This window comes from Lycorma delicatula, chromosome 1 (genome assembly GCF_047948215.1).
Source record: "Lycorma delicatula isolate Av1 chromosome 1, ASM4794821v1, whole genome shotgun sequence".
Classification (NCBI taxonomy): Eukaryota; Metazoa; Arthropoda; class Insecta; order Hemiptera; family Fulgoridae; genus Lycorma; species Lycorma delicatula.
In genome coordinates, this window is record NC_134455.1 from 231,261,603 (window position 1) to 231,285,439 (window position 23,837).

Below are 23,837 nucleotides of genomic sequence, written 5' to 3' on the forward strand. Positions count from 1 at the left end.
TTATTTTTGATATGAAATGATACTTTATACCGACAAAAATATATAATTACATGTATATGTATAAGGAGTAAAGTAAAACAATTTCCAACCTCTGTTAGAATAATTTGTAAACCCTATTTCTAACCCCCCTTGAAAATGTTACCTGCTCATTCGTCTTATTAAAAAGTTTTGGTTCAGGTTTAAATAATATGCTTTGCAGGAATTTTGTTATCTTTGAATCAACTAATTTCCAATCACTGGCTTTATAGAACGTTGTGCCATCATAAAATCAGCATTATTTGAGTTATAGCAACAAAAACAAGCAAACATTCAACAAACTTATTCTTCTTTTCAGTGACAAAAATCTTACTGCAATTTAAAAACGAAAAAATAAAAAATGTAAAATTTCTTTCAAAAATATTTACTTACAGACTTTTCTGACGTTATTTAGCTGCAATTTCAATTTACTAATAGAATTTAATTTTATAGATTTAACTGTTTATTTTAAATAAGATTTGCTTCAATTTATAAAATAACCGTAAACTTTTCAAAGTAATCAGAACTGTTAGCGGAATTTTTAGTATATATGGACATAGACAAAACATCATCCTGCCGGTATCCTTTATTTATTATTATCTGCTTTCTTCTTAATACTTTTAGGGTCTTTAATATTGATTGCATTAAATAATATGAAGTACTCCAAAATTGTATTCAGTAAATATCAAATTTTTGTAGTTTTTTCTTCTGAATTTAGTAAACATTAATTAATTTTCAGGTTTATATGAAATTCTAAATTGAGAACCATTAGAAAAAATCTTTAACCTTAAAAATTAAAAAATAGCTGTTGAAAAAGCTGAAATATATTTTTTAAATTATACTCAGGAGTGCTTCATAGTACGTAATCAGTCTCTGTACGATTACAATAATATTCAGCAGTTCAGTAAAAATATATAAAAGAACAAACATGAAACCAAGAGCGCGGTTATTAAATGAGGTTCTTACGCACTCAGCATAGATTGAGTAGTCGCCTAAGAAAATCTACAGTAAAGGAATAGGAAAAAATTATCAATAATACGTATTATCTTTGGTACTGAATTTATGTCTACGAACTCATCTTGATGAGTTGATTATTTAAATGATTATATCATCAGATGCTGTTTTAAAATGAATATATGAGTGTATATATATATATATATATATATATATATATATATCTTCTGAAAATGCAATTATCTTGTTGAATTACTTAAAAACGAAAATTTAAAACATAACATAGTACAATTCCATTTAAAAAACTTCTTATATAAAATATTTGTTTCTTCTCACTTGTAGACCATTTATTCTTAATGAATTTTTTTAAGTACTACTTAATTAAAGAAAAACATTATTAAATACTATTTATTAAGTAATAATAAGTTAAACATTATTAAGTACTATATTTAAGTAGTACTCCTACTCTTTTATTTTGAGGAGAAACTCTTAAACACATAATCAAGACTATTTTCTAAAGGCATTTAAATGCATAGTTTATCGAAACTTATTTTATACACCGACATAATTTCAGTACTAATATTTATAATATTCCGTTTTATGTTACGGATAAAACAATAACTATATTGAATGTAACTGTAAATACAGTACAAATATTTACAATTGTAATTATTCCATAAAGTATACAATGTATAATGCTGCATAAAGTATACAGTGTATATAGAAGTATATGCATGTATTTTTGGGACTTGAAAATTTGATGAGGAATTATATTTATAACACGGTTTACTATTTTTAAGTAATAAATATAACCTTGTGAAAATATTTAGTAACTCGATTTGCATTCAATATTAGAAATAAAAAAAATCATTCGAGCCTAGGCAAAATATGTATGTTTTTCAAATAGTGTTGTGAGTAATTATTTTTCTTTACAATTAATTTTTTTCACATTAACATGACAGGTAAACGAAACTTAATTTTTTATCTAGTATTATAGAATTTTTCTATAAACAGAAAATATTTGACTAAGTCGTATAATATTCATAATTACAATAAATTTGTATGCGTATAATACCAAAAGGCAAAATTAACTTATTTACAATTGATGCATTTTATCAAAATGATCGTTATATTTTATTAATTTCATGTAAAATTTCAAGGCACTAGCGATAAAAAGAATATCTTTAGTCATGCAGAAATTGGTTGCTTCGTTAACAACTTTATGGCAATACGAAAATAGGTATGTGCGTATGGGTGTGGATACTTACAAACATATACTACTACTACTGTAACAGAGTTCTCTCAAATTGGATTTTCGAAACAAGTTCCTCGAAGGAACCATAGAAAGAACTCTTAATAGGACAGAACAATTTTCCTTACTTTTCATTCGGACTAGATTTAGAGTGGTTGTAGTGAGGAGAGTTGAAAAGGGTCGGTAGCAGGGGTGAGGAGAATCGTTTGATACTAATGAAATGCTCTTCCCTCGGGTACTTTATCTTATATATTTGCGAGTTTTGTTACAAGCAGTTTGGTCAGCAACATAGGTATAACTAAGTAATATCAGCATCTAATTCTGTAGTAGCAAGCACTACCAAGTGCTTTTCTTTAATAAACTATTAACAATGCTGAATCCTTTATATTCACTTGTGTTACCTTTTATTTCTAATTAAACTGCTGATTGTGCATCCTACATTTATGAATTTTACACTAAATATTTACTGTCTGGCTGGTAGACTAATTCTTCTGCAAACATTTATCATATACAAAAAAACTTAGAATATTTTATATTAACGAGATAACCAATCTAAAATTTCTCGTTACATTTAATCTCTTTTCTATGTTCGTTTTCACGTAGGTCGTTAATGTCATTAATTTATAACTAAATCTTTTTATAACCTCCTTAAAGCTTAAATTTTAAATGTAATTTTATTTATCACAAAATTATATAAAATAATTTCATTAATTTATTTCGTTCTTCGGTCAGGCAGCTGGTAATCAATACTAATTGGAACTTTAGAAAGAGGTTTTTCAAATTAACATTTATTTTACAAAGCTTAGGCAAAAATTTCGTATTGGATTGCTGACGATAACCTAACAGTGAGACAGAATTTGAATAGACATTCTGTACATTTAAATATATAAATGAACCTTATATATACATTATTAACTGAAATTATTTAACTTCAATTTTCATGGTAGGTTACTTACTATAATTGAAATATTCCTTAATTGGGGCGAAGTCATAGTCCAGATAACTGCAATCACTTTATGAAACATGAATTTTGTTGCGTACGAAAAATGACGAGCCTGACCCAGAATCTTACATTTCTAATGACTCAAACCCAGAATCTTACATTTGAAAGGTAAATGCTACCATTACGTCAATATATATTACTGTGTATATTTTTCAAATCGTTTCTATTTTATGTCAATCATTTGCTTAATATATCCCTCCCTACATCCTCAGTCATCTATTTCATATGATAAAATCTTTATTATTTTTATCCTCTACACTTCATTACAGAAACAGATTCACTGACCCTGGATTCCTTAGTAACATAAGGCCACCAAGTCTAGTCCTTCTTTTATAAATCGAAATTATTAATAATAAAAAAACATCATGTTAAGAGTAAATTATAATAAAAAAATTAACTTTGGCTCTGTATAATGAAATATTTAAAAAAGAAAATAATAATGCGCAAACAATTTCTGATGTATAAGAATCTGTAGGTATGAGCAGTTATTATGTTGTATTAGTTGAGCAAAGATAATTTTGAACCAAATGATGTAAGTTGAATAAAACAACAGAAAAATTCGAATTTTATTTAGTAACAGTACGTTACTACATTTGTCACAAATGTATTTATTCAATGTAAACAAAAATCGATGCAATCAAAACGACGTCTTTTTTGATAATGTGAAAAATTTGTAAAAACAAAATTTATTGTTAAAAGTTGCATTTAAAAATCTGAAAATTACACGACGATTGTAAATAAAACTAACTAAATAACAATTACTTAGTTATCATTTTTTTAGCGACAGAAATACAATAAATTATTTGAAAGATTATTATTTTAAACTCAGCAAAAAATAACAGCTGATCAACAATGCGTAATATTGTATTAGTGTTTAAATCATTCTATAAGGCACATTAAGAATATCGGGTATTGTGAACTGCACTATCGTTAAATATATAATAAAATATATATTTAATATGTACATAAATTGTGTATATAAAAATATATTCATGCACATATATATATATATATATATGTACTCGTTTATATAATGTTATATCCACTAATATAATTTCAATAGTTATAGTTATTCATCAATGTTGATGACTAATTCTTGGAGCACATTTTGAACTAATTGGTTAGTGGGTGCTTTTATCTAATTGTATAAGCAAGCTTTAACCTTCACTAGACAAACAAGTCAACGTGTATGACGTAAAATATTTATAGAAAAAAAAAATCGTAACAAGGATCGTAAACTACGACATAAGCACGTTAAAATAATTTCAGAAACTACTGTAATAACTATCTACATTAATTTTTATCAGAAAAAAGTAGTTCACCGCATTAAGAAGATAAAACCTTGTTTTACAAATCAAAAATTCAAGCAAAAAAGGCACAGAGTATTACTTTTGAAAAAAATAAAAATAGGATTAACACCTTATCATTTTAGTACTTAATAGCCTTGGTTTGAGTAACTACTGAGATTAGTACAACCTAAATTGTATAACCATTAAAGCAAAAGTCGTAGTAGCCTAAGATACAGGCAAAAATTTGTAAGCCTTTAAATATGTATATTTTATTTTTATAAAAGTGAAGATTTTATCAAATGAGATTCCACGGATAAATACTATTATTTTTTTTCTCTTTCCAGTTATGTACATATACATTCAAAGACACTAGTAGTAAGAAAATATATACGGAAAAGCCCCATTTACCATCAAGTTGAGTTTTCAATAAGAAAAATTTAAATAAAGGTTAATTGGTATTGTATCATTATTATTTATGAATATTTTACATTAAAAACTCATGGAAAACTTACTAAATGCTCGTTAAATAAACTTTGCCGATATACAAACGCTTTTAAAGATTTTTTATCGCTAAAGTATATTCTACGTTAATAAAAGTTTCTAGAAAAACGTTTATACATATCTGTTCTTTGTTGACATCAACTATTTAACTCAACGTCAGTTTCAAAACAGCAGATTCAGCAAACAAAAAAGAATCCTCAGTTTTATTATAGAGAAAAATTTAAGGAAATAGGTAATAAGGCGAATTTTAACTTTTAAGCAGTTTTCAGGACACTTGTGAGGAAATTTTTCAGACAGAAAGCCAGTGTTTTAATTCTAAACATTCGTAATATTAGACAGTTATTTTCTCTCTTAGAGAAGTAATAACCTCTCTAAGAGTTATTGTTTTCAGGACGAAATATTTTCAAAACTAAAAATTTTAGGAAAAAATTAACGAAGTGGATTCATAACTTGTTAAACGTTCCTAGTTCTAATTAAAACCAAATTTTGACTTAGCTATAATAAGATCTACATTAAAAAATAAAACCAAACCTTACTGTTCTGTCTGACTTGAAAATTAAATGAATCGTCTTACCGTTCTTCTCAAATGGTACCTGCTGTAAACATAAAATTTTACGGTAAACTAAGATTATAACTGTTTGGCGGCTTAACGACTTATTTTCGAAGAACTTGTAATTGGGCTTATAGACTACCTATTATTTTTTACTTACGTTTTGAAGTTACAAACGGCTGCTCCGTTAGTGGAGTTGTAGATAGACTCGTATTTTCAAATTCGGATGAAGGAACCGTTAATAGCTCTGGGAAGATCTTCTAGAAGCATATTTCCATGTATTTCGGAAAATGGTTGTTTTAAAATAGTTCTAATTTTATATCTTTATTTACGCAGTATTTATGATACTAAAAATATTTAAATCGGGACATTAAAACTTATTGCAAGTCAGCATTTTCAAGTATTTGTAGCGATTTCTTAATGTGTAGTTGTGTATATAAAAATTCTAAATTAAGGAATAACATTGATCTTATTACTTGCTTTATTTTTTCACGGGAATAAATATTTGAAAAACCTCAATAAATTAATTTTAATGAATTAGAAATTATTTTATTGAAATGAATTAAAGTGTAAATAATTCGAATGCTAGTAAAATATTTGTTTTAAACTTCATAATGTAATAAAATAAAATATTTTGGTACTGAATTTACGAACAGGAAAACTACGTATGGCATAAAAAGGAATTTTTAACTAGAATTTAAGGTGCCTTTAATCCTACTTCTTAGCTGAAGTCAATAGTGTCAGGAGGATAATGCCTGTTCGAGTTTGCTAAACACCAAACTCAAAACTTATTTGCGCTACAATAGGTCATTTTAATTTTCTATTAAGATCTATTTAATTTTCTATTGAGATCTATTTAATTTTCTGTTTTTCTAGTTGGATTATAGTGTTAAGCCCTTACAATTTTTTCTGAAGTTTTTGTTTAATTTATTCCATTATTTTTAGCTCAGGAAGCGGTTCAGTTGTGCTTGTTCCCTTCCCTAGACTGTACTCATACCTAAATTTACACTCACGTTATAGTAAAGCAGGAAGAGCCGTGGTAGGCATGTGCATCCTCCATTCGGTTATAGTTTATTTTAGTTAATTAGCTTGACATCAGGTTCAAGATAGCTAGGAAAAAAGACTTGGCTTCTTTATTCTTTCCAACACGTCGCCGCTGTATACCACATAAAATGCATTACAAGTTACAATGACATTTTTTATTTTATTTTTTTTTTTTACTGTGATCTATTAGGCTATTTTAACAAGAGAGATGAGATGGATGATATAATACCTGAAAGTACTATCATTTATCTTTTTAAGAAACTGAAGCGTACAGTACATACGTAACGTACAGTAAACTGCTTGCATACAATATAATCTTATCCGTGCTTTCTTAGCTGTTTGTTCGTAAATAACGAGATAAATGGAATTCCAATTTTTAGACGCAACTATGTAAATCACTGATTTTTTCCTAGAACTACTGTATGATTTAGGATGTTTTATTAAAAATAATCGTTTCGATATTTTGATACTCGACAAAGAAAAGCACAATTAAAGACCTAAAAAGTAAAATTTCTATTCTACTTTATGACTGTACAAGTTAATTTTTTCTTAACGATCCTCCCACTTGCTTACGTTTAGTTAAAAACTAATTTTACTTTGTAAAATATTTTAACGATTATAAAATACCAGAGAATATTTGCATGGTGGTAGCTTATGGTGATTTTATGAAACTCACTGAAAATGTTAGTTAACTGCCACTAAGAATCTTCGTTTTACACACTAATTCGGTTTAAGTATTCGTTTGTACCATATCCATTGAAAATGAGAGATAGAAGCATGACAAGACAGATACAAAACCGCTCACATCCGTAAATTTAGGTATCGTCTAATACAATCAATTTTCTAAACGATAAAGTGGCTGCGGAGCACTCATTGGCATAGATATTGTCGGGCTTTGGAAAATTCATTCACCGCTCTAAGAGAAGATCGGTGTTGATAATATTGCATGTAGATTATAAGAGGATCGTAAATATGAAGGCTGCTTATCATTTTTTTTTCCCAGAGATGGATAATTTGAAGATTAAATGGCTATTAAATATATCTACGGTAGCAGACAACAGTGTAGCGATCTATGAGTAAAAATACGTTGGGTAGAAGTAGGAATACGTGAGGTAGCAGGAATGCGTGGGGTAGAATATTATCTTTCGAGCAAAGATAGATTATTATACAGAACATTTTTACGGTTGTTGTTATATATCTTGATGTTAAGAGCTTTTATGGAACATAATTTTGCTTTTATATAAATGTCCTAGTTTGTGTTTTAAATTAACCTTTCATTACCTTCACTAGTTAGTATTAAAGTTGATGTTGGATTACATAACTAGGTTATAATTTTTTATTAAGTAAAATTTAATTTATACACATATTAGAAAGAGAACAGTTATTTAGATGTTTTCAATGAGCCTCTTTAAAGCACACTGATTCTACGAAAAAGATAGTTACATAATTACTTACTGGAAGCAACCTCGTTTTAAACCTAAAAAAAGAGCAACTATAAAAGGAGAAAAAATATAAGAGAAGTAGAGGATACTTCAGCACCAGTATGGCGCCCCATTGCTTATCCCTTATTCCTAAATCTTTCTTTCAAATTGCTGTAATGCTCATTAAATGTTTCAACTTCCGTAGTTACTGAAATCGTTTTCTTATTTTCCATCCGATAAACAACTCTTATTCAACACTCTCACAATTATTAATGAATTAGAGAGTGTACTATAAGAAACTATGGAAACAAAAGGAAAAACCAGGCACTGACAAACATTTTTACTCAAAATATATTTTGTTTTCTAGGGTAATTATAATTTGACATTTGTCAATATAAATATATATTTTTATGCACTTTTATCTGTGTATATAAATCTTGGATAAATGACAAAAGTACATATTGATTTTTTAATTGTATGATTTCGCTGTATTATTAAGTAACTAAAAGGTTAAAAAAAAACTATTACCAAAAATAAGTTTTGTAAACTACTCGTGAAATAGGCAAGCTGATTTTACATATAGTTTACTTGTTCTTGCTTGTCTATGGTACTTGCTTCGTTAAAAACGTGAGGGATGAAATTTACAATCTCTTTTTCTGAAGTCTTGTATAAGTTGTTTATTAGATGACGGTCAGTGGGACCCCGCGTATATTCACTTTGTTATTCTACTTTTGATTATCGACCGTTTGTATTCACGGAATGATGGGGAAAGAAGTTGAAAACGTTTATGCTATAAGCAGGACGGAATTACTACCAAGCCGGGTGAGGCACTACAGGAAGCTGTCAGGATTGACACGTTGCGCCCTATTAGATCCTTCCTTATTAACAGGATGTCTTCTTGTAGGGCGTTGAAATACCTATTTTTATCTTTCGTAAGCAACTTGAACGAAAGCATGTGGAGCTGAATACTGATGAAGTCTCTTGGTTATTTTCAACAAATTTTTAAGCAATGGAGCACTTTTATATTAAATTTGGTAGTTCTTAGAAAGGTTGTTTTGATTACAAAATAAGTTAATGCAAAAATATGGATTTTCAATCAGAAAGATTGGATAATCAAACAAATTAACTGAAGTAGTCATATTTTATCGTAATTGTCTTTGATCACTAGGGAAATTCGAAACAATCATTTTTTTTTACGTTAACTGATCTCATTTAATCTAACGTTCGTTTATATGTTTCTTTGATATTTAGTTTAAGAACACGTAATATTTTCTTGTAATGTTCAGGAAAAGAGAGAAAATCCATTCGTTTTTCTGTGAGAAAGTATGAAACTGAGTAACTGGTGAAATCTTATATTTGTAAAAGAATAATCAAAGAATAATCATTAAAATATCAATTAATAATTGAAATCAACATCTATAATTCTATCTGACATTTTTCAATGCTTTAGCTAGTTTTAACGCATAAAATCCGAATTATCAGAAACAAGAAGTATGAAAACATGTTTTTGTAGTAGTCACATGGCAGAACCTCAATATAATCTTTAATCTGCTTATGCGCTCAAGATTTTCAAAAAAATAAAGAACTGTAAAACCTGAAAGTACAAAAACTATCTACGCAGATTTAAGCGGATTTTGATTATTTCATTGCTGAACAGTTAATAAAGATAATATACTTCTTACTTGTCACATTAAAATTGCAATATTCTGAGATTTAAAAACTTAAAATTGATTTTCTACTACTTACATAAAGCTTAATTATATATTAATTTATTACTCAGTTTATTTGATAGCATTAATAAATGATGAAAAATTTAATACGCAAACCAAACTATTGTTTTATACACATTTCGTGTTTCACTTGTCTTATAAAAAATTAAAAATTGAGAAATTGCAATTAATCATATAGTTATAGGAGTAAAAGCATATAAATAATGTATTTAGCAATATTTAAAGTAAATGTTCAGTACATATTTAATTTGATTAAATGAAAATAAGTTACATTTTAAATCATGCACTCTAAAAGAAATACAAACACAAATATTTGTACGTAATGAAATTTTATTCTATAAATAAATTACTAATACTAAAAAACTAATTGATTAAGTTATTTTGAATTCCTTATAATATAGCAGACTATATTTTATAATACTACATGTATATTAAGAAATTGTTGAAAACTAAAACTTTTTTTATTCACAAGTGTATACCGGGTATATATGTGTATACCGGGTAGACGAAAAGTAAATTTTACCCCCGTCTAACTTTTTTTATAATTGTGATAACTAGATGCGGTTTGCGGCATTCTTCCTTGTATTGAGGGCTATTTCAATATACGTATATTTCATGCTTTTTGATTTTTAGTCTTGAATTTAAAAATAATTAAATAATTATTATAATTAATTTTCTCATTTTTTAACAATAAAATATTATTTATTAAAAACATTTAAGAAGGTAATTTTTATTTCTTAAGTTGGCAACGTCAGCAGCTCATCAACAATTAAACAAAGGTAAACTACATTTAAAAAAAATTTATATTCATTATTGATTTTGAGATAAATAGCTAACAGAGGTGAAGTGTAACTGGATTAGTGTTATTTTTGGCTGAAGTTTTGTGTTTTTTTTATTAGTAAGCTTAAACAATTTAAATTAAAAAAATACAAAATTTAAATATCAACATATAAAAAAGATTAGTGAAATCAAAATAAATAAAAACTTAAGATTAAAAAAGTTTAACCTGGTTTTATTTTTAAAATTAAGTAAAAAACCATATTCTACGAAAAAATTCACAGGTAAAAAACGTTTTTCTCAGTTCAAGAAAGAGAAATAATATTTTTATTTGGAGAAATAATAACATACAAAGGAACAGCTAATACATTTAATGCAAGGCAGCAAAATCACAGAATTCCCCGGATCGCATTCATAGATTTAATAGAAAAATCTCAAGCACTGGTAGTTTATAGATTTAAAAAGCCTGACCGATCCAGTACAGATGAAGTTATAGAAAAAAGAATATTAGCAAAAATTTCTGCAAGAACTATTGCACGAAATAATAATTTATGTATGTGGTCAGTGCAGAAAGTATTAAAAAAAACAACATAAATACCATCCTTACTAGATTCAATTAGTACAAGAACTTATTGAAAATGATTTTGATAGAATGGTTTAATTCAGTGAAATTTTGACACACAGATTAACAACAAGAACTAGTTTTTGCTTCAACATATTGTTTACTTCAACATATTGTTTACCTTATTTACATTATATGGGGATTGTTAACAGACATAAAAGTAAGTACTGATCTCAAAAAAACTTTTAGTGATATCTTGGAAGTTGTACCAGCATTCAGAGTGATTAAAGCTGGAGTAATAGGGGACTCACTTTTTGCACTGTTGCACTGTCATTAATGGTAACTTAGAGGGTGATTTATACTGTACCTTGCTCAACAATCAGATAATTTCAGCTCTCAAAATTTTATTGAGATAATTCGTAAATCAAACGGACAACCTTTATTCATGAGAGATGTGTTTTGTCATTTAAATGGAGCTCCTATGCACTATGCTCGCAACGTGAGAAATGCGTAGGACCAGCACTTTTCAAATTTTTGAATAGGTCGACGTGGTAGCATTGAATGGCAAGCCAGGTCACCTGAGCTGAATCCCCTTTATTCTTTCTTGTAGGTCATTAAAATCAACCATTTATGATTCACAGCCAAGAATTAAGGGAACGCATTAATATAGAATGTAGGAATATTTCACCAGCAACTTTTTACAATGTGAGAGACAATTTCGAAAATCGTCTGTATTGCATGGAGGAATAGGGAGGGCAGTTTGAACGTTTAATGTGAGAAGCAATAACATTTTTTAACTATAATTTTATTTTGCGGTATTTTTAATTCATGAGATAATAAAGACTTTTTTTTAAGTACAACCCAAAATTAATTACACATGGAAAGTAATTAAATTGCAAACTGTTATTTACTTAAAAGATTCTTCAAGATTGTAATTTTAATAAAAAGTGTTTAAAAAATTGTAATAATTAATATTTCAAGTTTTTAATTAACGTAATATAACATTCGTGGTCACCATTTTGGTTTAAATAGTCAGAATTTAATTTTTTTGATACTGTTTTGCTTGTCTCACAAAGAACTTTAAAACAAGATATCATATGACTATATGTCCATTTAACGTTTTTGAGCCACTCCTGCTCACCGCCTACCTATTGAAGGCCAAATATTTCTAAATTAGGGCTTACGGAGTTAGCTTATCTTATCGAAGAAGATTTCCAAAAAGAGAATGGGGATAACTCAAATAACAAAAAAAATAATAAAGGGGAACATACAACCGCAGTTCTGAAACAAACACATTGTTTGCTGTCATTTTCGTTTGGAAATGAGAATTTAATTTTAATTTTAATTTTACATTTTTTCATTTCATCGTACTCTTTCAAATCACAGATCCGCCATTCCGCCGATCTCCGTGGCGGAGTGGTAGCGCCTCGGTCTTTCTTCTGAAAGTCCCGGGTTCGAATCCCCCGGTCAGGCATGTCATTTTTCATACGCTAAAAAATTCAATTTTCATATCCCATTCACAAGCTTTAAGCTTATGTGGCGATATCATCAAAGTTACCATTTGAAATTATGTTACCATTCAAGTTACCATTTGAAATTTTTGAGTTGCTTCCGCCAACCCTCCGACTAAAAATCAAAAATAATGAAGTATACGTTCATTGAAGTAGCCCCTTAATACAAGGAAGAATGCCACAAACCGCATCCAGTTTTCTTAATTATAAAGGTTAGACGGGGTGCAAGTTACTTTTCAGCCATTCGGTATATGCGTGCGTTCGTGTGCACGCGTAATAATTATTACGTAATAAAGTAATAAAATAATGTATAAGTCAATGAAAATAATTATTAGTAAGAACAGAAACACTGGCAACTCTAAAGGCACACTATTTTATTTAAAAACTGTAATATGGGTGTTCAAAAAAGGTGTCGGGGGCTTTTAATTAATTGTAAAATCTCTTGGATGAGAAGAACAGAGTTGATTTAAAGCTATAATCAAAGAGAAAAAAGGACAGTTTTAGTTGCGCGCATACTTGTAAATTGATTTTACATCTTAACACTTGAAGCGCCATTAGTAAAGATAGTGACCCCTGAACGGAAAAACTTCTGAGGTTTTCAATTTAATAAATGTAGATCTATAGTTACAGTTCAGACTGCATTCCATAGATAGTTTAATATCTGCAAGTGACAATAACATTAGTCGATAGCATAATCAAGTTGCAATCACGGATATTTGTGAACGGGACGTCCAAGGGTTTCTGAAGAAAATGTTGAACGTGACAGAGTTTATGCGAAGCGTTAAAAATATTTGTTAGGAAGAGAAGCCGCGAACTAGCGAAGCTGATGATGACATTGTGGAATGTTTTAAGAAAACGCTAATATATGCTTCCGTTTACAACTGCTGCCGGCTGTGCAACCGACTGCGCAGTACGTGCCAACTTCGCTCAACCGAAATGTCGCAGCATGAAGATGACGACATTGTTGATCGTACTGTGTTTGGTGACGAATCAATATTTCATCTTACTGGAAAATTTAACCCACATAATGTCTATATATCGGATCAGAAAATCCCCATTAACTCTTTCAGTGCGAAAGGGACTCTCGAAAATGAAATATTTTCTATGCAACATCTCGACAGTAAGTTTATGGGCCGTTATTTTCGCTGAAGTAAACGTAAGAGGAATTAGTTGTTTGGATATGATGTGTAAATGGCTCTTTTCATAACTGCAAGATGAACCAGAAAGTTTTATTTCGAAATAAGATGTTGCACCTCCGCACTGGCATAACTCCGAAAGGGATCGATTGAATGAATTTTTCCCATGTTGATCGTTTGGTATGGACCTGATATCAGAGGTTGTTTGCCGTAGCTTCCAAGGTCACTTGGTCTGACTCCATGGGAATTTTTCATTTGAAGTTTTATGGTTTTCTTGTGTTGTGCCCCTGCTGGCTATTGATCTAGCCAATTAGAGTTACAAAATTAAAAAGTTGTCTCTACTATACTGTTAAACTATGGGACGGACTCTCATATCGGTTGGAGGTGTGGCGTGTGACGAAAAGTGTTCACATTGAAACTTATTAGGGAAAAACTGTAAACGTTTTCTCTGATTTCATATCTCGAAATTTACTCTTTCATTTTATTTGCGATTCGTAATTGTAAGTCAAAGTTAAGAGATATTAAATAGCTATCATTGTATAAATTAACTGTTTTTGTATTAAATAGCTGTCTTTGTATGCATCACACATGAGTGTGATGCATTCAGAGACAAAAGGCAATAGTCAGATTAGTTTTCTCTAAACAATGATATTCACTACACAACTAGTTTTTTTCGGTGAACAGACAGAAGTTAAAACTATTAGCTCGAAATATTTCTTGAAATTCATGTGCTTGGCATACTAATGGTGAACAACATGTTTGACGCACTGAAATAGACAACGTGAAATTACTTCAATATTCACGTTGTTTAGTAAACATGGCATAGGATATTTATTACCTTGAGAGTGGCTATACAAAACTTAGGAGTAACTATTTTATGAGAGATACCCACAAATTTTGTAGCTAATTACACTGAACGAAAGCATAAACATAATTAATTACTGTTCCGTTTCGATAAACAGAATTAGTCACTCAATTAGAAGTCTGAACCTATACTAGACTACTGGCTCTACTTAGTGCAGATAATTGAATAAAAGTAAAATTAATTTTAAAAAATTTCCGTGTGTTTTAATTTGAGGATATTTAATACTATATTTTTTCCATATAGGTTTATTAAAAATGGTTTCATCTGTCTTTGTTAAAAAGATATATATAATGCTAAGCAATCATATCAGAACTTTACGGTGTTGTAAGAGATTTGTTACTTACTCTCCTTTACTTTCATTACTCCTTTCCGCTATATTTTAGAAAAAGGAATTGTAAGAAATAAGTTAGAAGTAAAATAATTTCCCGTTTCATTGTTCACCGAGCCAAGTGTGTGGTTGCATATCTGCCCACCATCAAACTGAAACACAGAAGATATGAGATCTTCACTTTGTTTCCCACAGGGACTGTCTGTACAGTGTGTCATTCCCTTTAGAAAAAGGAATTCTGATTTCAACCTCTTCCTCAGGTGTTTTACATGTGTCACGCAACAAATACTGTTACAGATAGTGTAATGCAACAATTTAATATGCCCCCTTCTGTAGTGCAGCAGTATGTTGCATGCAAAATAATAGTTGTATTAAAACTGTTATACGTAATTTAAAACAGATTAGTGAAAATTTATAATATGTGTGTAGTATAAATTTTAATTATAGTAAAATTAAATTTTATGTGATACTAATTCGAAGTAAAATGAAATTAAAAAAATTCTAGTTCGATTGTTCGGTACTTGAATGCAATAAAAAATCATGGATAAAACCTTTCAACACTTATTTAACAAATGAAAATTAAAAAATATGCAGTTACTTACCATTCTGAATCTTGCGAAGAATTTGTCCCTTATGTAGGGCGGAGTAGGGCTCTCCTAGGACGATGAGCAAGTAGCCCCCTGACAGTGGGCTGGGAGGAGCCCCAGGAGCGGAGCCCTCTGCCTCACTGCCCTCCATGCCCCGCCCCTATAACACATATAAAAGATAAATATAGAGAATGTTATTTATAAAAACAAAACAAAGCGTTCTTAAATATATAAATAAATATCTGCAATAATAATATTATTATTAAAATTAAAATAATAATAATAATAATTATTTTTTTTATTAATTTTTTTTTTGGAAAGAATAACGTAATTATAGATATTAATAGAGATGGTAAAGACCAATTTATACTTATATATAAATTTGTAGAAATAAATTTTCAACGGAGAACTTACAGAACTGTATGTATACTGTCTTTTAAGACTATTTTACCACCTCGTCCTAAGTACTCGGACTGTGGTTTTACACGAGTTGGAATTAGCAAAAATAGAATTATGTAGAAAATGCCATTAAATAATATTTTATTATATACTTGTTTTCTTTAGTCTAATTCCAGCTTTTTTTTTTATATAAAAACTTATCACGTTTTCAACTCGAGCATAGTTGGAGGAAATCTGTCCTTACGTTCTACTAGAGATCGATAAGTTACGTTAAATAATTAAAATGTTTACAATTTAAACAAGTTTACTGAAATCTATTTTAATTAATATTAAAAATTTATTGTAATCCTACCTTCATTTACTTGTAATAGTTGTGACGTTACACGGTGTACGAGGAAAAATTTATAAACGGTAAATGTAAAAAAATCTTGTTTTAATTAAATTTCTTTGTAAACGTTTTCTTAATGCGTAATAAACATTTCTCCGTTGATTCTACATCTCTAAATAAATTCATTAATCAAAATGTTATCTAAAAAACGCAAACCGTGAAAGAAAACCAAGAACGAATTAAAAACAGCTAAGAAAAAATATTTCTATTTAAAATTTTATAAACATAAGCGGAAAATAAGTTATAATTATTTCCCTTCAAATTTCTAAGTCTTTTGTAAAACTTTTATCAGCAAACGGGTATTAAGTTTTAGTTTTTATAATGACCACTGATGAATATACGACAATTCAGCTACTCTACCCATGTTATATATATTCCGTCGAAGGAAAATTAATGCTGAAATCCATTAATGCATTATATTGTATTAATCCGTTAATAAAAAGCATATTAATCCATTAATACTTAATAATTATTATAGATGGGATTACTGTGAGAGAGATCATTATACATCTTACAATTACGAAAGTGATATAAAATTCGATAGTGATCTTATCTTACTATCTTAATGTGTTATCATTTTTCTGTCAACTCTTGTAGTTTCATCTAAATAGTGAAACATTTCTTTAAAATTAAAAAAAAAAAACGTTATCTTTTTGACGCCTTATTCCAGCAAGAATTTATGCTTATATTATACTACCATACATATACAGAACTATCAGCCGTTTTAATTTAAAGAAAATAAAACAGCTGATACGTTTTAAATTTTCATATAACAACTTCTACTTGAGTAATTGCAAAGAATGAAAAACCAATCGTCCAAAACAATCTATTATATCTATGAAATTAAGTTAAAATTATTTAACAGGGCATATACTCGTATTAATTTTTTTTTACGCATCCCATACGAAATAATCTGGTTTAGATTAAAATTTTCTCCAACAAGAGTACGTTTCTTCAGCATACTTTTTAGTAGTAAATTGAATATGTTAAAGACAAATTGTTGCTGATTAAAAGAGGAGAACTCTCAACCTTTTACCGTTATTATGAATTGAAATACTAAACTTTATTATGTTGGCAAAGATGTTAAACGCTAAATAAAGTGACTGAGAAGATATAGTTATAATTAAGCTTTAGTTTAAACTAATAAACATGTTTTATATTCGTAAGTATACTTTGATGTGTAATGAGTACGTTGAAATACTTTAAAACAGATTTTCCTGCGTAAAACAAATCTTGCAATTAAGATGCTTCATTTCGAAGTTGTTAAGGGGACACTTTTATCCGTTGTTACTATACTGCACTGCTTCCCTGCTTACCAGGTCAAGCTGCAATCATTTTAAAACAGCTTTTCTGATCTAATAACTTTTCGTAATAACGATTACTTTTTAAGTTTCTAATTATATTCTCTTATTCACGTAATCAAAATGAATGTACTAATATACGAGTGTATTTATATATATATATAAATATATATATATACATATTTAATATGTACATATACATATTTAATATGTATATTTATACATATCGCCATGTACTGCACAAACAATATTATAAAAGAAAATCAAAGTTTAATATTATCTTCTCTGACAAGTCGTAGTCAGAATATTATTTTAGTTACAAACTGATGGTAGAAGATACTGAAAGAACTTCATTAATTATTTTTAAATTCTTATAACTGAGAAAATAATAATGCAAAATGGTGAATTATTACATACATTTACAGCATTTCTGCTTTGTAATCTTATCAAGAGAAAATTAAACAAACATCAGAAGAAGTTCGATATGTTTCAGCTTTGAAATTGAAAGTTATACTAGTTAGTTGGATTAGTTTTAAATTTTTAGTTATAGTTTTAAGTTATAATTTATCTTTTTTGTATGGAGAAGGACGTATGAAAATTGGATTAGTTGTCAGAAGTTTGTATTTTTTCTGTTCGTGAAATTACTCCGATTGGAGGCTTTTTATTTCATGAAACTGAAGGACTAATGAATGGGTAATTTTTTAGACTTTTTATTTATATAAAAATATATAACAATCAAATGATTTAGAAATGACAATGAGTTTGAGAAAGTTAACGTTACCTTTGAAAATATTGTACTTTTACATGGAATAATACATAAAAAAAATTGAACCTCAACAGAACTGTTCTACACTCGTCGGCCTAGCTTGATTTTTTTAAATCCAATGGATCTGAAGTATTTATTAACGCAGTAAATAAAATGAAAATCGATTAAATACGAAAGATAAGTAAAAATCTTTGTTGGCTAAGATGATGAAATCGAGAAATACAGGATTTGTATCCTGCGAATCGTTGAAATACATAGAGGTACAGATTTTGTTACGTCATCCTACAGAAATGTTAATCAATATAAATAGTGTAACAATGCGCTTTAATATGCGGAAGAAATTTATTTGCTATTTGATCAGCCATTGAGAAGAGCGTACGGGTGAAGCAAATTAGTGAAATATAGCTGATTAAAAAATGTGTAAAGATTAATATGTATTTTTTATTTAACATATGTTAAACAATGGGTATTAATTTGTATGACGTTAAAGTTAGTTTTATTGTTGTATCTACTAAATTCTTTTAAAATTTTATTTGTAATCTATAACAGAAAAAACGACGTTCAGATGCATCAACATTGATAGACCGTAATAAGTGTACTCGTAGTAACTGATTTCGATGCTACAGACGTCAGCACTGACAATATATACTAAATATTTATACATAGGCATAAGACTACGACTATAAGACTTATGTCTATACATAGACATAAGTAATTTATTGGTCATATGTGGGAATAATCATTACGGCAGTTTTTAAAGCATTTTAAAAGTCCAATTTTCCATTTTTTTTTCTACGGGTAATGATTTTTTAATCGATATTATTTTTCCATACAATTTAGAAGTATATTTTTAAGACCAAGAAAATGAGAAGTTAAGCTAAAGGAAAAAATTCTGTAAATAAGGAAAGATTTTCCACAATATATGTCCATTATATAAATGCTACCTTATGAAATTGAAAATTAAGTTTTAAAGGACTCAGAATGTTGCTTAAAATTTATTAAACCTGTAATAAGAATTATGCTTCACTTAATTTTATGAAATTTAAGCCTTAATATGAACTACTTTGTCTTATATAATGGCAGGGCTATTATTTATAATACCGTTTCTCTACCTATTTATTTTTTCCTTTCAAGGTAAAATTGGTTATTTATTAAGGAATATAAGAGCTAATTAAAGGTACTAAATTGAAAATTACTATTATTCCAAAAGGGTAGTTAAAACAACAAAGGAGACTGAACCAGGTGTGGAAATAATTTATGAGAGTAAAACAGACAGCTCAAACACTAACTTTGTGGCTGAATCTCCATTTTATATTTCAATTTAACCAAGTAATTTGACAATTAAGGTCCAGTTACGTTAAAATATGATAGGAAATTTAAAAACTTTAATACTAAATAAAAATGCTAATTTAAATTTTATTTAAAGATGCAATTAAATTTCTTTTGAAACTAAGTTTTATCAATTCAATAATAAATTCTTTCTGTTAGGTCAGAGACAGGATTTACAATTTTTTTTTTAAATCATTGTATATTCATTTCGGGGATGATATTTTACTTTTTATTTATTCACGGATTAATTTAATTTTTTTAGAATTATTCTCCAGGTTTTTATTAAAAAAGAGAAAAAACACCTTTCAACATCATATGTTGTTTTAAATTAATGTTATAAATAGTATGATATTTGAGAAATACATTAATAATTACTAGTACGTTCAAATACAATACTCGCATCACACAAAAAATAAAAAATAAACGCCTACTCCTTTCTCATAAAATCTAACAAGGTTTCATTTCCTTAAGTAATTTGAACGAGATAAGAAGTTAGAAATAATTGCTGAATGAGTTAACTCAACAATTTGGGTGAAAAATATCGATCTTATCGGCTGATAAAAATGTTATTTGCATTTCATACTAGTTATAAAATTAATATTCCGTAATATTCATATTTTTAACGTGATATGTTAATGCTTAATTCATACCTATGAGGAATATTATATGTGTTCCACCGAATTATTTATTGAATTACTTTATTTCATGTTTAAAATGAGAGGTAAATAAAAATTATAGAATAAAAATAATAATTATATAAGTTAATAATAATGTAATAATCGGTTGCGGTTATATACAGTAATTACTGTTATATTACTTGTGTTTTTTACTGTATATGTTTGTTTTTTTTATCATATACGTTTGAATCTTGATTCCGAAAAGGTGTGGTAATGAATAAAGAGCCTGTTAAAGATTAAAAAACTGATCTGGATTTTAAAGTTATGTATATTTTTGCATGTATTTTACAAAATTAATACAGTATTACCAATGCTTTACCTCATAATGAAAATAAAACATTTTTTTATTTTCAGAATGATACCATATACATATTTCTAAAGATTAGATTTTTGTCCGATATGAATAAAACGTTATGTAAATACTACAAAAATAAATAATTTTTACGTGAGCTTGAGCATTACACCATACTTTAAAAATTCATTTCAGCATATAATAAGGTCTCTTCAAAATATTACTCACAGAAATACATTCAAAACTTAACGTGTATTTTATTTACACAGACGCTATGTCAGCCTTACACACTCATCATTGTGATGTAGTGAAAGCTTGCGAAATAAGAGGGAAAGGGTGCAAAGCCCTCTAACGGCTTAGGTAACGTAATGTGAAACCATATAAGTTGTAAAACTATAACTAACCTTCAATAATATTCTACTTTACTGCAGGCTGCTTTATTTTCTAAAGGAAGGAAAAGCGTTGTAGTATTTCTTCTTTTAACACAATTAAATTCCATTAAAAACTACGTTTTATCTATTTAATAACTTTTTTTTATTACGTTAGAGACAGAATTTACAATACTTGATTTTTTTAAAATCATTATACATTCAATTCGGGGATGTTATATATATTTTTTTTTATTTGTTCAAAACGTTTTGATGCCACAGCAAAGACGATATTTAATCGAACTGATAGAAATTTCCGCACACATAGTACCTACATGTACCCACACCCGTATTCTATTACGCACACACAACATCATTCATATAATCTGTTTATGGAATCGGATTTTTTAGAAGCATTTGGTTATTGAATACAATAGAAACGTTGACACAAAAGAACGTCGTCGGCAAGTGTAAAATGATTGTTAATGAATTCATTAACTTACGTCATTTTCCTGTTATGTCTGCAACTGTATTGTTCTTGATTGATTATACTCTCTGCTTTCAATTCCTAATAGGATTTAATATTTGTCCTATTCTGTTACTTTTTCATGAAGACAACTTATTCAGTGAAAATAGTTAATTTTTGTCTAGTGTGTGAATTAATTTACTAACTTTCAACCTCTGTTTTCAAATGATTGTTTCGTAAAATACAACTAGCGTTTTTGAACAGAATATGTACTCATTTTTTGTATAACGTATACACAATTTTTATATACACATTACACTACATAAACTACTACGTACATACTGGCTAAAAATCACTTTTTTCTACTATGTGTTTACTTATGTACATGAAATACCTATTTGTATTTAATTTTTAATTTAATTTTGCCACCATTAGGATCTCTGGAACTGACAGTACAGAAATTAATTTAAATGGAGAACTTCACTTATTAAAACACTAAAAATATCTTGGGATAACCTATTTCAATATACTTCATAAAGTTTTAAAACATACCGCAAAAAAATAAACATTTTATTACTTCTTAGAAATTTAAGTCCCTATGAGTACGCGAAAACATACAATCATTAACACTGAAGAATAATATCTGATGTACAGAATTCAATTTATAATTTTAGTCGGTGCTTAAAATTTTCTTCACTTACTTGCTGCTAATTTTCTCACTCATCAAAAAGACAAGAGTGGCAAAAAATATTTATTTTCTACCAGTCAGGATGTGAAGAGATGTTCTTGAATTCTTTACCTCAACTGTTGTTTAATCGTAAACATCTGCTTACGAATACGGTAAAGAACGAAGAGCTCTGATATTATGGCTTATTTATGCATAAGCTATTAGTGAAACTAAATGTAAATATAATACGCAGGATTCAAGTTATAATTTAATACAGTATTTTTGTAATTTAGATTGCAATAATAATCCTTTACTTAAATTGTAGTACACTGTGTAAACAGATAATGGTTTTTGCTGTGGTATTATATCATATTAAAAGGGATGGCTGAATTCATTCTCAGTGAACTGGGTAAGTTTATTACACTAAGGTATGGGAAAATATCGTATAAAATTTTAGTACACATCTATTTCCTGCTTTCCTCCTTTCTTTTTTTCCCTTATAAAACTACTGTTAAGCTTTCTTTTAAGTATTAAAGGGTGCTCTTAAGCAGGCAGGCAAAACGACCGACATAAATGATTTAATTTTATGACGCGATTTTTATACAGTGATTTTGGTGTATCCTTGCGAAAGTTTCATTAACAAACTTTAAACATAAAAACAGCAGCTTATTTTCATAAAAGAAAAAAAGAAGTGAATGTCTTTATTGCAGCTTTTCACATTCGCTAGAAAGAAAATTTTATTTTAAATTACTGGATTTTTCCCAGATTAATATTCTTTTCAATTAATTTTTATACTCTAACAAAATTATTTTATTTAAAAGTAATAATTCAAGATTTTAAATTCTAATTTTACTGTTTCACGTTTTAATTTGTTTTGAATAAAATTACATTTTTCTAACTTAAAGCTTAGATTGCACTCAAACAGCACACATGTCATTAATCAGTTACTGTTCAATTTATTTTTATACTGATAAAATAAAAAAATTTGTAGACAATAAACTAAAACTTTTGCAATTTTTTTTTATCTTGAGATCACGACTTCTTATATAGAAGTGATTTTATAATTTTCTAAAAATCTTTGTTTAACTTTTTGGTAGAATGCGATTAAAAAACGGCCAAGCTAAGTAATGTTTGATTTTGAGAACTCAGATTTAATAACGGTTAGGCTACTTTTCTTTTTCTTATTACCTCTAAACTTTTAAAAAAAATTGGTTTTTTCTGTCCGTTAGACTTTTATCTAAGGATATCTTCCTCCAACACTCTTTATAAATAATATTTGTCATTCTCGGTACAGTAATTTTAATAACAGATGGATCAAATTATTGTTGAAAAATTCAAAACCTTTGCTATTAAATAAATCTGCGTACTGCTGCTTCAGAGGCAGCAGAACTTGGGTAATAAATCTGATCAAACTTTGTACTCTCACACAATAAAGACTGAATTTTTCAACTTATAATGTTTACTCCCCTCCATCATATTTGTTGCGCTTGATATTTTCTCTTTTTTTACTAATCATTATTTTCATTATTATCGTTTTTTAGTTATTTTCACACAGAATTTTAAACTGTAAAATGTGAAAAATAAATACAATTTCATGAGTGCACAATTTCAATGAGTTATACATTTTTAGTTATCATAGGCTGTGGCTTTTCTTTTAAC

At 28.3% G+C, this 23,837-nt stretch overlaps 1 protein-coding gene across 1 annotated transcript in view; it reads right to left on the reverse strand.

Moving 5' to 3' along the window:
• futsch overlaps window positions 1-23,837 on the reverse strand; it is a 281,615-nt gene that overhangs the window by 246,376 nt on the left and 11,402 nt on the right. Inside the window, exon 2 of the mRNA XM_075374191.1 lies at window positions 15,541-15,685. Coding sequence (XP_075230306.1) covers window positions 15,541-15,676 — 136 coding nt within the window. The 5' untranslated portion in view covers window positions 15,677-15,685. The remainder of the gene's footprint in view (window positions 1-15,540; window positions 15,686-23,837) is intronic.